This window comes from Gobio gobio (assembly GCF_949357685.1).
Source record: "Gobio gobio genome assembly, chromosome: 11".
NCBI lineage: Eukaryota > Metazoa > Chordata > Actinopteri > Cypriniformes > Gobionidae > Gobio > Gobio gobio.
Window position 1 is genome coordinate 6,789,577 of NC_137104.1, and position 15,767 is coordinate 6,805,343.

At 36.4% G+C, this 15,767-nt stretch overlaps 2 protein-coding genes across 10 annotated transcripts in view; both read right to left on the minus strand.

The window, feature by feature from the left end:
- Positions 1–2,621, minus strand: part of yrk (Yes-related kinase) — a 46,886-nt gene extending 44,265 nt beyond the window's left edge. For 2 of the 8 annotated variants that reach the window (XM_079829938.1, XM_079829941.1), the window contains exon 1: positions 143–311. The gene's annotated coding sequence lies outside the window, so the exon portion shown is untranslated. Of the gene's footprint in view, positions 1–142; positions 312–2,312 lie in introns of those variants that run through there. The other 6 variants (XM_079829936.1, XM_079829940.1, XM_079829939.1 and 3 more) reach the window with 6 other exon arrangements.
- A 930-nt stretch (positions 2,622–3,551) lies between these two features.
- sesn2 (sestrin 2) lies at positions 3,552–14,745 on the minus strand. 2 transcript variants are annotated; one of them, XM_079829436.1, is made up of 10 exons: positions 14,616–14,745; positions 12,417–12,482; positions 10,876–11,064; positions 10,580–10,762; positions 7,785–7,997; positions 7,559–7,700; positions 6,592–6,704; positions 5,130–5,320; positions 4,814–4,958; positions 3,552–4,244 (listed from the first exon to the last, which is right to left on the minus strand). In XM_079829436.1, exons 1-10 carry the CDS (start codon positions 14,640–14,642, stop codon positions 4,158–4,160), a joined length of 1,356 nt encoding a protein of 451 aa, XP_079685562.1. In that variant the 5' UTR covers positions 14,643–14,745; the 3' UTR covers positions 3,552–4,157. The 2 variants fall into 2 exon arrangements, with proteins under 2 accessions (XP_079685562.1, XP_079685563.1); XM_079829437.1 differs by having other exon boundaries at positions 3,560–4,244; positions 6,592–6,653; positions 14,616–14,709.
- Between the last annotated feature and the right edge of the window lie 1,022 nt (positions 14,746–15,767).

Here is a 15,767-nt window from a genome sequence, read left to right on the forward strand (position 1 = left end):
ACAGCCGGTATTTTAGCCAATAGGTGCCTTAAGAAAGCAAAATACATGTACTTTTTCTCTGTAAAAACTCACTGGCTTCTTTATAGTTTAAGAAGAGTCTTCCGTTTTCTTTCAAGTGAGTCAATGTCAGGCGGACACTTACCTTTGGACACAATAAAATTCCTTTAGCAAACGTATTCTAACAACTGTCCTACGCAAAAACAACAGATGACATGTCGGCACTGAGCTGTTCACCAAAACTCTGAAATGCATATCAGAGACTTTGACTTGGTCGGTTCTACCATGTTGCATTTTGGACAATTTTACCGGACAGCCGCACCCACTTCCTCCCATAGCGCCAAGGGAGAGCAGCCAGGAAGTGACCTTGTACAGAACAGGAAGTGATGAAGCCTATGGCCTAATCTAGTCCTAGAGACATTCCATTCTGTTTTCCACTCACGTATATTTGATTCAATTAATCAAAGCACATGAGGCTTGACAGTTTCATCGGTTATGAAGAGTTTAGCAAGAGCGCTCGTGATTCCCATCTTCAGTCCAGTCTTTCCCTTTCCGTGTCTCTTTAGACCGACAAACAAGGTTGATATATTCCTTGACATACATCAAAAATAAACAAATGAACCAATGAATCGAAATAAGACCAAGACGAGATAAAATTAGGCAGTAGAGCAGGCAATATATATATTTTTTTCTCTCTCTCTCTCTCTTTATCTATTTATCTACACCTGTATAACTGGTTACATGTTTATTGCTTTGGCAACATTGTACTATCCCACAGTCATGCCAATAAAGCTGAATTGAATTGAATTGAATTGAATTGAATTGAATTGAATTGAATTGAATTGAATTGAATTGAATTGAATTGAATTGAATTGAATTGAATTGAATTGAATTGAATTGAATTGAATTGAATTGAATTGAATGAGAGAGAGAGAGAGAGAGAGAGAGAGAGAGAGAGAGAGAGAGAGAACATTATATATTGTTCCATCATTATTACTTTTATCTCTGAATATGTTGTTCAGCTGTTAGAAATCACTTTCTGTTGTTCTAATGCTTTGGCAATACAAAATGTATGTTTTTGTCATGCCAAAAACATGAGAAAAAGGTGTGTGTGTGTGTGTGTGTGTGTGTGTGTGTGTGTGTGTGTGTGTGTGTGTGTGTGTGTGTGTGTGTGTGTGTGTGTGTGTGTGTGTGTGTGTGTGTGTGTGTGTGTGTGTGTATATATATATATATATATATACACTCTAAAAAATGCTGGGTTAAAAAAAAAACAAGTTGAGTTGAAAATGGACTAACCCAGCAATTGGGTTGTTTTAACCCAGCATTTGGGTTGTTTTAACCCAGCGATTGGGTTGTTTTCAGCAAACATTTAACCCAACCGCTGGGTCAAAACAACCCAAATGCAGGGTTAGTCCATTTTCAACCCAACTTGGGTTACTTTTAATTTTTAATGAATGTAAAGCATACAATATTGCCAAAGCTAGGAATATATGAACATAAATAATTATACATATATGAACATTAATAATAATATTAATGATAATAAACATCAAAATAATAGAGGAAAATATTACAATATAACTTAAATTTAAATAAATAGTGTAACAAATTAGAACATTTGATACCACAGTGTTTTAACACACATATATACATACAGACACACACACACACACACACACACACACACACACACTGAGGGTCACTGTGGTGGACAGTAGGGTCAGACGCAACACACACATTACAGACACACACACATATACATCTTTCTCTCAAAGTGTGTGTGTGGCACTTTGGTTTGCATGCAATTATACAGAGACTGAAGCTCTAAAACCAACACAGCAGCAGCTCTCTCATTATCTTGCTCTCCATCTGATTGAGTTCATTCACACAGATACAGCAGATACGAAGAGTTTGCCTCATGCAAACAGCCAAAGTCGAGTAAACAATGCAATGCGACTTCAATGCACCTGCCACCGAATCACCCTTTGCCCTTCCAACTCATTTAAAAGTTTCAGATCATCCCATCTCTCAGTTTCAGCCATAATGTGTCTCTCGGCCTTTCACTTGAATAGCGAGCAGTCAGACTCCAATAGGGGAACTAACAGCTTCCACCATCTAAACTATTGCACTCTTGAACTTTACTTGCAATTGTTAACCTATATGAAAGCAAAACGTAAATGTCTCACTAAACAAGACCGTTAACACCCACACATTGTCACCAGACACGTTTATTCCTTAAAATACTTTCACATTCATTTCTTAATAACAAAAGCTAGTAAAGTAAACGTGCGTAAGCAAAAGTTATTGATTCCTACCTTTATGAATCTCTAACACATTGACAGTGACAGAGGCAGATCAGAGAGAACTCATGTGAAGTGTAGTAGAGAGTCCGTGCGGCGTTCAGCCGGCCGCGGATGCGCTCGCTCGAGTCGCGCTGTGTCCGGAAGGGCTGATGAATTCCGCGCGCTCTCGGCGAGAGGCGAAGCGCGAGCCCACTCGCCGCCCTCTCAGCACAGAATCATACATATTCAAATTATTTCCGGTAAAACATGTGTTTGCTAAATGCTTCACACACTACTGAGGCTTTAACACCTACACAGGGCGGTAAAGTGTCGACTTGTGTCGAATCGACAACCGCTGGTGACATTTTAGTCTGTTTTATGGAAGTTACTACTAGTGTATGTTCTGAGAGAAAAAGCCGTTGGTAATTGACTTCAGAAAACATATTAATGCGATGAAATATTCATACATCGTAGTTGTGTTGTAAAGAGAGTACTGTCAGTTATCCGCGTTGGCGTGTTTATTGGATGATACTTTAACTTGCAGCCGGAAAACGTTTCTTGGCCGTTACCGACGGCTAGTGTCGGTTTGGTGTTAGTGCAGCTTTAGCGAATGGGGACTAAAGGTGTTAAAGGGATAAGTTAGTTCACCCAAAAATGGAAATTCTGCCATTTACTCCAGTTGCCCCAACCCTGTATGAGTTTCTCTCTTCTGCTGAACACAATAGAAGATAATTTGAATAATGTTGGTAACCTACAGTTGACGGCACCCTATGGAAGTTGATGGGGTCCATCAACTGTTTGGTTACCCATCTTCTTCTAAATGGCTTCTGTGTTCAGCTCAAGACATACATTCACACAGAATAGGAACAACTTGAGGGTGAGTTAAATGATGACAGGATTTTTTTCTATTTTTGGGGGGGACTATCCCTTTAAGATGAACTTTCCACATTTTAGGGAACAAAATATGAACCGAAACACTTTAAAAAGCTTTTTTCCTTTTAAAAAAAATATGCTCAAAGGAGGTGCTTTGTCATTAATCTATGATTTGTGTGCCATTATAAGACATTGAATAAAAAAGTAAAAATATATACAATAAAAAATCCCGATAATGTTATGATAAACTATTTTTTTATTGTATTTTTTATGTTAGATATATAATAGTTAATCAATCATATTTATAGCCTCTCACAAAAAAAATCATGCATCTATAACTAAATATGGCAACATAGTATTTGTGGAATTTACCATATACAAGCACATGAATCAAACCCGGAATGTCATAGTAAAATATTTTATTATACATAAAAATGCACAAAATAACAAACACCAACAACAAAATGTTATTTTTCATCCAGTTTTGCTCACTTTAAATCAGCTCTCAATCTGAGAGAGAAATAGGCAGTTCTTAGTGTCAAACTTACATAAACATTCATCACACACACACAGACACACACACACACACACACACACACAGACAGACACACACACACACACACACACACACACACACAGACACACACACACAGACACACACACACAGACACAGACACACACACACACACACACACACACACACACACACACACAATACTGCAGCAGGGCAAAGACACATTCACAGTATAAGAAAAAGACCACAATGAGGCAATTTACTCATAGGACATGTGCAAAATTCGCTGCCTCCTAAATTCGATCCAGTAGCAATGATCAACCAGCCCATAGAAGCCAAAAATAAGAAAAGAGAAAATCGAACAAGCCTTGAGCCTTTGTGCTTTAAAGTGTGATTGTGTGCAATTTGTGCCAACACATGCTACAATCAGAGCGTAAGAGTGTATACAGGTCATCCCTTGTTTTAATGCTCTTTGGAAAAGCTTGTGCGCATTAGGTCATGTAGCGTGTAATTGCTCTGAGAGCATAAAGTAAAGCCGCCTGCAGTCGCGCCTCCATCAGTAACAGGTTCACGTGGACCTGCACAAAGAGATCAACACAAATTACACATTTAACTAACATACATGCATTTGTAATACCATCAACGGATAAACACACTTGTGAAGTTTGTGTCACCAGCCGCATTAAAAACTCGATGGCCATCTGATTTTATTTTTAAGTCTGACACAACCATCAGAAAAAGTTTAATCCTGAGGAGAACCACTAGAGGCCACTAACACATCACACCAAAATGCAAACAGCCAACAAAAGCTGGAATCAGAGGGTGGGAAAAAAATCGAAATATTGAGAAATCGCCTTTAAAGTTGTCCAAATGAGTCCTTAGCAATGCATATTACTACTAATAATACAAATTTGTTATTTAAAGTAGGAAATTGACTAAATATCTTCATGGAACATGATCTTTACTTAATATCGTAATGATTTTTGGCATAGAAAAATTAATAATTTTGACCCATACAATGTTTTGTTGGCTATTGCCACAAATATACCCGTGAGATGCATGACTGGTTTTGTGCTCCACATATTAGTGACATATAAAATGAAACTTTATGAACACACTTCACACTGAAGTCTCACACATCTTGTACCTTTTCTGAGTGCCGGAACTGCCTCCAAAAGGAGAAGTACATTCTTGGTGTGGTTTTCTCCGGGTGACAAGCCACTGTCTTCACATACACTTTTAAACTGCGTTCCAACAGCTGGTTGACCTCCCCATAATTGTAATCGTCGTATCTGTGTATGCACACATTCACATTAGAGCAATTTTAACAACCAAAATTATTATTATGCAGTCCTTATATATGATTATGGCAAGGACTATTTTTCCTCCATATATACTCACTTCTGCCCATACGGCCGAATGTTCTGAGGTTGTTTTGTGGCTATGATGCATGCATGACTGACCTGATGCCGTAGATGCAGTGAATGTAATTCCATATGGCCTTGCGGAGAGTGGAAGTGTCCACGTGCGAGTGCATGGCCATGGTGTGATACGTGAGCGCACACACCACCTGAAATTTCTCGTCCAGAAGCTGTGCCATTTCCCCGTACAGCCTGTTCATCAGAGAGAAGCCGTGATCTTCCCACGAATAGTCCTGCAAGCACAATATCATCCACAAGTTATTACTTACTAAAACAAAAACGATTCAATTGAGAAGTGTTGCCCTGGCAACTAGTTGAAATAAACACATTTAAGCTGAAGTACTAAAATTACTAAAACTAAATGGCTATATTTTTAAATAAACAAATATAAAAAGGTACTGTAAAAACATAAACTGACTCAAATTTAAGCTGAATGAAGCTGAAAATATCAATCTAAAATTGAAATAATAATTTGAAGCTAAATGATAATAATTATAAGTTATTTTAAAACAATCAAAACGTAATAAAAAAGGCAAATGCACATTATAAAGTTACTAAAACTGAAAATATAAACCTAAAATTGAATTAATAAGAGCTAAAATACAAAAATATTTTAAAACAAACAAACAAATGACTAAATCTTAAACTAATGTATTATTTCAGTTTTAGGTTGATATTTTCAGTTTAATTTTAGTTTAGTAAAGTTTTTTTTATTACTTTTTGTTTGAATCTATTAACTTCAAGTTATTATTTCGGCTTTAGGTTTTATATTTTCTAGGGCTGTCAAAAGATTAATCGCGATTAATCACATCCAAAATAAAAGTTTGTGTTTACATAATATATGTGTGTGTACTCTGTTAATTATTATTTATATATAAATACACACACAAGCATGTATATATTTAAGAAAAAAATATTATTTTTATTTATAAAACATTTATATTTATATATATTATAGATTATATAAATGTATATACAGTATATACATGCAAATATTTCTTAAATATATACATGCTTGTGTGTGTATTTATATATAAATAATAATTAACAGAGTACACACACATATATTTTGTAAACACAAACTTTTATTTTGGATGCGATTAATCGCGATTAATCTTTTGACAGCCCTAATATTTTCTGTTTAATTTTAAAGTAAATAGATGTTTTTAAAACAAACACAAAGTATTTTTTTTTTTAAAGCAAAAGCACAAAGTTACTCAAATTTAAACTAAACTATAAACCTACAACTGAATCACATTTTTTTTTAAATTCAAGGTTCAGGTTTATATTTTCAAAACAAACAAAAAGTAATAAATAAAATGTAAAAGCACATAACAAAACTACTCAATTTAAACAAAGACGACAAAAAAATTTAAAAAATAAATACTATAATATATTATATAAATAATACTAAAACAACGCTAGTTATAAGTCACATGATATACTTCAGCAATACAGTGCCTTCAGTTTAGTATATCTTTGATATAGTGTGTGAGTACTGAACCTGAGCTCTCATGGTTGGAGGCGCCTGCACTCCTCTAGGACTAAAATCCTGGTAAGTAAAATCTGCATCCATAACGAACCGGGAGACACAATCAGGAAGAACAGAGCGTTGAACTGTGAAAACACCGATCAGAGGGTGAAGACAAAGGAAGGAGGGGAAACCTGCTGCAAACTGGTGCTTTTGTGTGTCACATCCATAAGAAAGCATTGAAAATGTTCATCTTAGGGGGAAAATGCATCGGTACCTGTTATATTTATGGGATGTACTGTAATTATTCAACTTCTCATGTGCATAAGCTACCACAGAGGACTATTTTGACCCAGTAGACAGTGTTGCCAGATTGGGCGGGTTTTGAATTTGATTGTGCAGGTAAAAACGGGCTTGGGCGGGTGGACAACATTTGGGCTGGTTTGGGGTCAGTTTGGCGGTTTTCAAACATCTAAATGTAATCGTCTAATTCAGTGGTTCCCAACCACTTTCCTGGAGGACCCCCAACAGTGCACATTTTGCATGTCTCCTCAATCAAACACACCTGATTCAGGTCATCAGCTCATTAGTAGCTACTCAAAGACCTTTGCTGCGACCCAATTCGCATACTATCCGTCCTAAATAGTATTTGAAAAAATAATTAGTATGTCCCAAATCGTAGTAAGTTGAAAAGAGTATTCCAAAGATTCCCGGATGGTGTACTATTTCGAAGTGCAGATCGACGCACACTCCAACGGCTGATATAGCCCACGACCCATTGCGAGATGGACGAGGATTTGATTAGAACTACAAACACGGATAAAAAGTGTTAAAACACTACAAACATGACGGATGTGCGAGTCCGACGGTTGAGTAGAGAGGTTTAGATAAAGGGGTTTAAGTGAGCAATTATCAGTATTTAACCTGAATAAAAGATATTAGGCAATCTGGCAACACTGCCAGTAGAAGTGTATTGAATTATCCGTATGCGTGTTCATACCGTCAGCATGTTCCAGCAAACTCTCTGTCCTTTCTCTTTCAAAGCGAGTGACCATCTCTTCCTGAGTAAACTCTTCCCCTTGCTGCTGAACCCTCATCATCTTCTCCATCAACAGCTTAACCTCGTCCACAGCCTCAGACCACTGCACACACATATACACATTAAAGAGATTTACCTGAAAAAACGACATCTTTAACTTGTGATACATGTGTCATGATTGAAATACCGCTTGCTGATTTCTGCTCTTGTCTGGGGCAGAGCAACAGGACTCTGTGGGCGAACACGGTTGGAGCGCCGGATCTCCTGATGGCTCAGGTTCGGGGAGAACACCACAACCCCAAACAAACGAGGCCAGAGAGTGGGCATGGCTCATCAAAACAACCGCCTGAATCAGTTCTGCCAGGGACCATCGAGCCTCAGCACCCGGACAAACTAACTCCTGTCAATATAGAAGAGTGCAGTAGTGGCCAAAAGTGATGGGCATGTTTGTTTTTAATGACCTTACAAGCTAGAGCAACATATGAGGATAGTATTTTATATCTTGTAAATATTTTAAATATGAGGGAAGACCAAAACACACAACTTGGTTAAGGTATTCATCTAACAAAATAAAACTACAAACGACAGGTTTTATTTTACTATGCAAAAAATGCATATAAAAACAAAAAGCATTGAAAAAATGTTAAATCATTGTTCTTCAAATATTCATTTTTAGTGAATCCATTCACAGATCAAATAAATGATTCACTAATCGAATCAATGACTCACAGACTTATTTTAACCCACATCTTCATTTTTTAAACAAAATTGCTAAACCCTTCAGTTCTTTCTAGATACTATAAATTAGTATTTTCTTGCATTAGTTAGTGATTGTAACTAACTATTACTATTTAACTAAAAAATAAGATAATAAAATAAATAATTATTATTATTCAATTCACTTTAATGCTGTCACACTAATATACCCTTTATGTTATAAATAATTACATAATTAATCTTCTGAAAGGAAATGTATAGGTTGACCTAAGATTTTGTTAGCAACTTGTAGTAGAGCTACATGTTTTTTTTTTAATGGTTGCTTGACTATCTACTTTAAATTTTGACCTGCTTGTCCCTCAGACAACAGAGCCTCTGACATCACTTCCTGTGCGGCACCTTCCTCCAGATTCTGACACATACAGATATTCAGTGAACAGTAACTGACAACAATACTATATATATATCATTTAAAGGAGGTGTCACATTTACTGTTGCTCAGAGATTTCATCTGCGCAATACAGGCATTTCAATAGGAATCTGCACAATGAGTTTCATAAATACCTGCACTACTGACAAATATTTTAGGTCAAAACCCCTTTTTTGACCATCATTTTATTGAAGTTTATTCATGTCAGTTAATGGTCACATGACATGCAGAAAAACAAATGAAATATTTCATTTTCTAAGTGTGATTGATGTACTTTAATTTGATTCTAATTTATTAGCTTTTCATAAACGCAACAAACCCTTGCAATTAAACCTAACAATTTTATCTCCTGAACTTGAATGAGCTCCTGCTGCAACTGCAATAAAGGCACAGACATTTCAAAATAAGAGTCAATGTGTATTTCGAGCTTGTTTATAATTAAAAGTCCCGCATTATATATTCGTTTTTGGTTACACAATAAACTGTATTTAATTTAATTCCCATTTAATTCATAGTCAGGAGGAAAGACCAGTATTTGACACATATTAAATAAAGTATCAGGGTTATAATAGTTAACTAAAACCATTTAAAAAAAAAAAAAATCTTCATTTCTTGAAATTAAATAAATGTTAACTGAAATTAAAAAAATAAATAAACTTATTTGAAGCTTTAGCTTAACATGATATACTAACTAAAACAGAAATGCAAAGTTATAAAAATTATATAGGTTTTTAAAAAACAAACAAAAAGTGAATTGAGCTCTTTCGTGTATTTTTATTGTCAAAAACAAAATGATGTTCAAGTGACAGTCGGTTATGTAATGCTTAAATGCTTAATGTATTACAATTTAACTAAACTCATTCGATTTTGGGAGACTAAATCTACTGTAGATTTAGTCGACTAAAACTAAAAACAATTCAGGTGACTAAAATATGACTAAAACTAAATGGCATTTTAGTCAAAAGACTATGACTAAAACTAAATAAAAATTTGCTGTCAAAATTAACACTGGTCTCACAGAAGACACGCCCCTTGAAACAGAGCATTCAAGCCAGAGGGCTAATATCAGTATAGAAAAATGCTTTTTATTTCTAAATTATGACATTTTTTGATGTAAAAACCTTACTAACAATATAAGTACACCTCAGGAAACATTATAAAATAATACAAAAAATCCATGTCATGGGACCTTTAAAGACGCATCTCACATAATGCATCTCATAACCTTGTACTCCAGTTATATTAGTGCACATGATTGCCTTTGCTTAATGCTTTGAACAGCAGCTACGCTAATTATTTTCCTGTTCTGTTTTATCTCGTGATGCCCATCCCGAGCTCTGCATCAACACGCACCCATGCTCAAGTTTCTATACACCCTGATCATTGTTAACAACATGTATGCTTATTTCACTTAGCCCATTGTTTATGCCTTAATTTATTTTTTACATTTATTAATAATACATTGTTAGCTAACTGTGTGCTTTGTGTATGAACAGTTCTGAAATGCATAACTTGGACACAGTCTCCTCTGATAACAAATCACTCTAAATTGTAATGCATTAACGCATGCATTTTCTGTGAAGCTGCTTTGAAACGATATGTTTTGTGAAAAGCGCTATACAAATAAATGTGAATTGAATGGTTTTGCCTCCCCCTTCCTTTCTCTCCTTCATTAGCACAGTTTTCCAAAATGTTGGGATTACGTCGGCATATTTGACACGTTCACATAAAGGGCAACGATGGTTCTGACTTCAGGACTATTTTATGGTGTTACAATGGTGAACTAACAAACATGGACATTCGGAGACGTGAAATGAAGCAACGCTGCATTTTACCTGTATATGTTCCTGCGTGATGATCCAGGGTCTGTGTGCGAGCAGTTTGTTGAGAGTCTGCAGGTGCTGTATTTTAGGCGGTGCGCGGTCAAGTCCTCTAAGCCAGGACTCATCTCCACCAGCAAGCAGAAACGCAGAGCTGTGGTGCTGAACTAAATACGAGCACTGGTGACGTGCAGACGCCTGCAAAGACAGAAAATTACTGTTGTGTACATTATAAACACATACTCATTTGTGCATACTTGAAACTTGCAATCTAAAAGGCACCAAACGAAAACATAAACCTCCTCCCTCACCAAGATGATTATAAAATGCCTCCATGACAAAGGCAGAGGGCCATCCAGCTGGAGCAAAGCATGCTGGGTGCGCAGGAAACAGGCCAAGTATGTGGGATGTAGCCCCATCGCCATGATGATATGATCGGCACGTCCCTCAGACAACAGAGCCTCTGACATCACTTCCTGTGCGGCACCTTCCTCCAGAATCTGACGCATACAGATATTCAGTGAATAGTAACTGACAACAATACTATATATATATCATCTAAAGGGGAGGTCACATTTACTGTGGCTCAGAGAAATTTCCAAATTTCCACACACCATTTCCATTCAACCATTGGGTCAAATTTGTGTTAAATGTTGGGTTGTTGGGTTCTTTCAACTCAAATTTGGGTCAAATATGGACAAACTCAACCATTGGGTTAATTTTTTTTATAAAATGTTGGGTTGTTTCAACCCAAATATGGACAAACTCAACCATTGGGTCAAATTTTTATTAAATGTTTGGTTGTTTCAACTCAAATTTGGGTCAAATATGGATAAACTCGACCATTGGGTAAATTTTTTATTAAATGTTGTGTTGTTTCAACCCAAATATGGACAAACTCAACCATTGGGTCAATTTTTTTATAAAATGTTGGGTTGTTTCAACCCAAATATGGACAAACTTGGGTCAATTTTTGGACAAAATTGGACAAAAATTGGACAAAATTGGACAAAAATTGGACAAATTGGACATATGGACAAAATTGGGTCAATTTTTTTATAAAATGTTGGGTTGTTTCAACCCAAATATGGACAAACTCAACCATTGGGTCAAATTTTTATTAAATGTTTGGTTGTTTCAACTCAAATTTGGGTCAAATATGGATAAACTCGACCATTGGGTAAATTTTTTATTAAATGTTGTGTTGTTTCAACCCAAATATGGACAAACTTGGGTCAATTTTTGGACAAAATTGGACAAAAATTGGACAAATTGGACATATGGACAAAATTGGGTCAATTTTTTTTATAAAATGTTGGGTTGTTTCAACCCAAATATGGACAAACTCAACCATTGGGTCAAATTTTTATTAAATGTTTGGTTGTTTCAACTCAAATTTGGGTCAAATATGGATAAACTCGTCCATTGGGTACATTTTTTATTAAATGCTGGGTTGTTTCAACCCAAATATGGACAAACTCAACCATTGGGTCAAATTTGTGTTAAATGTTGGGTTGTTTCAACTCAAATTTGGGTCAAATATGGACAAACTCAACCATTGGGTCAATTTTTTTTATTAAATGTTGGGTTGTTTCATTTAATTGAAATTAATATTCACGGTTCTCTCGTGTCAGTTAATGGTCACATGACATGCAGAAAAACAAATATAAAATATGTCATTTTCTAAGTGTGATTGATGTACTTTGATTCTAATTTATGGTTTAATTAATTATTAGCTTGTCATAAACCCAACAAACCCTTGCAATTCCCTCACAAAGCCCAGTTTGGAAAACCCTGGTCTAAAGAAGCCATAAACACAAAAACAAGGACGTTAAAAAACCACAACATGCACCTCTTCAGTTGGGATAAAGGCACTGGGCCCTGAGGGCAACGCCTGGGGTACGTCAACTGCTTCCTCCTGAGAAACAGAAAGAGAGACAATAGTAGAAAATACAAGGCTCTCTGTTGTCTAGTTAAATGTTTTGGAATAATATAAGCCTTCTTTAATCAGAAAGATATTAATGTGGCACCAAGCTATCATTCCAGTATATGCTGATAACTGCTTCCTAACGACTAAATGGGTGAGAGTCATTTGCGCAAATCGGTTCATTCGAACAATTAAAGGGATAGTTCACCCAAATATTTCATTTAGGCCACATCCACACGAAGCCAGAGCTTTCCCTATCTAATCTTTCTTTTTCCTCGTCTCAAGAAATATCTGTGTACACATGAAACCACTGAAACCAACTCAAAACGATGTAGTATACATGCCAGACCAATGTGTGGCGCTGTAATTCTGCCACAGAAATACACTAAAAACGGAGAGAAGGCTAGAAGGGGTACAGCCACGGTCGGCAAAATCTAGAGCCCGACCGATATTATCGGCCGATATTAGGCATTTTCCAAACTATCGGTATCTGCATTTATGATGGCCGATAAATGAATATCTAAAAAAAATAATAAAAACTGATGAAACACCACTCAACCACATTATGAGTGTTTCATAGTTTTTATACATTTTATTTATCAGAACTTTAATATATTTTTATGTTCCTCTGTTCTGTTGTGACAATAAAACAAAGTTTATTTTTAAACTGCATTATCATATTATTTTAGAGAGGCTGAGGGATCATTAATAACTACAAATAACTAATGTAAGGGAAATCTACATACGCGTTTCTGTTTTTTTTTTATTTAAATTATATATATTTAATCGGCTGATATATCGGAATATCGGATTTTTAAATCACCAAGTATTTGTATCGGTATCGGCCTTAAAAATCCTTTATCGGTCAGGCTCTAGCAAAATCTCAGGATAAAATAACAATAAATAAATTTGCTACTTGCCAGATTGTGTTTTATTTAAATATGCGGATTGGCTGTACACACGAAAACGCAAGGGTGTCGGTTTCAGATTTATCTTCTCTGGGACCCGGTATAAAAAGAAAATACCGGTTTCAGGATCCCAAAACGCTGAATCCGTGTGGACGAAACGCTGATACGATACAAAATTTTTACGTATACAGCTAAACGCGTCTCCATGTGGACGGGGCCTAAGTCACGCTCAAGTTGTTTCAAACCCATGGGCGTCAGAACCATTGTATGTGGGCGGGACGACCCACCCACTTTTTAAAGACCAATTATATTGGACCCACTCACCTTTACCGTCTCTAATTTAGTGCATGTCTGTTCACCTACCCCAAACCGATAAACACTTTTAAACATGTTAGATGCTTTATTTCCACTTCGAATATAGAGCGAGTGTGACAAAAGGTGTATTCGAACCTCAGGTCGATTTGCATCGAAAGTTTCTGCCCTGTGCCTTACCAATACAATACACTATTGCCACAGTAAATAATTTGGTGTCTTCTGTAATTTTGTCTGACCCAACCAGGCTTTTAGTAAACAAGGCGTCCTATTTGCACTTAATGTAAATGGCATCTCCTACTCCACCCACATTTGTTTTGCTTCCTATGCCCATGTCCAAACCTGTATAAATGTCTTTGTTCTGCTGAACATAAAGGAAGATATTTGGAAGAATGTTTGTAACCAAGCAGATCTCGACTACCATAGTGAGTAAACGATGACAGCATTTTCATTTTTTGGGTGAACTATCCCTTTAATTGAAACGATTCAGTGGTTCTTTGCGTCATCGTGCGGTTTATTAAAATCAACTCTGTTCCTTATTGACTAAACTGTCATACAAGCAAGTCTTAAACATATCTCACATAAGTTTTATTAAAAATGTCTTATATTAATCTTTCTTTTCGCCTCATCAGTCAAACAGTACACCCCCATCAAGTCCAAAGGAAACGGTTCTGGGTTCAGTGAGTCACTAATTCACGAAACCGATTCAGTGCGATTCATAAATTAATAATCCGACCGATTTAACAGTTTAACTCAAACGAACAATTGGTTGACGGAATTGACATCGCTCGTTCAAAGCGGATCTTTCAGAAAGAGCATCGACAACAAACTTTATAAGTGTGACAGGACTAGACGCCGACACAGACATAAGAGTGACTCGGTCAGACCGGCTAAATGAGCTCACCTTCATCGGACGAATATAGGTGTTCATCACAGGTTGAACCGAATAATGATGATAAAGAGTCTCGGAGGGTCTGTGCTCTATGACTTCATTGTGCCTGTAGGAGTGTAGTTTGTGGAAAGCAGGAAACAGAAACAGCACCGGGAGGAGGCGTGGCGTACGTGAACACACAGCGCCGGGCTCTTGCATCACCTCTCCGGCGCAGCATGACGCAACCCGCCGGTAACGGAGATCAGAGCTGAGAGCTCCCGGCTCCAGCTGTAACCGGGTAGGGTTAGGTAAGGGTAGCACTGTAAAAGTCTTGAGTTCAGAATTGATTAAACGAAAGGGGGCCGTGTTTTTCCCTCATTAACAGGTTAGATCTGTTTGATAGCTTCTATTTGACAGGTAACTTAGTTTTAGGTCTGGATTCACAAGCCAGAATTAGGCATTAGTTAAATTAGGACTTTTGCGTAGCTTTTATAAACGTGTCTTAGAAAAGCACATTACTCATGTGAATCTTGAGACAAAACAATGGCACTGACATGCATTTTAGTGGGACTAGCTTAAGCCTTGTCTGTGAAACCGGGTGGTTAAAAGAATAAACTAGTCCAAGCTGGTCATTAACTGGCCAATAGTTGATGCAAGCTGGTAGACCATCTTGGATAAGCTACAAAAAATGTATAAGCTTTTCATTTCCACCTTGATATGAAAATTCACGCATCCTAATGATCTTGTTGTGAACAGTGGCCGGTCAACTAGTCTTAAATGTTAGTCATTTAAATAAATAAAAATCATCAAGACTGCTCCTAACTTTTTACATAAAATGATTGACTGGTCAGATTGGAATTATAAAAGAATGATTACATCTTGAGTAACTGCTAGTTGGTCAAACTAATTCTTAAGACAGTTTTAAGTGTATGCAACTTGCCCCCAATTTATCCATGCATGTTGTTTTTTGTTTACTTTTTTTTTTTTTTTTATCAGAATGTCATATTTTTTAATCAGACTGATGACTTATGCCGGACTTCTCTAATAATTTAGTACACTTAAAGGGATAGTTCACCCAAAAATGAAAATTATCCCACAGGCTAATTTACTCACCCTCAATTCATCTTAGGGTATATAAGACTTTCTTCTTCTTTCAGCCAAACGCAATCGGAGTTATATTCAAAA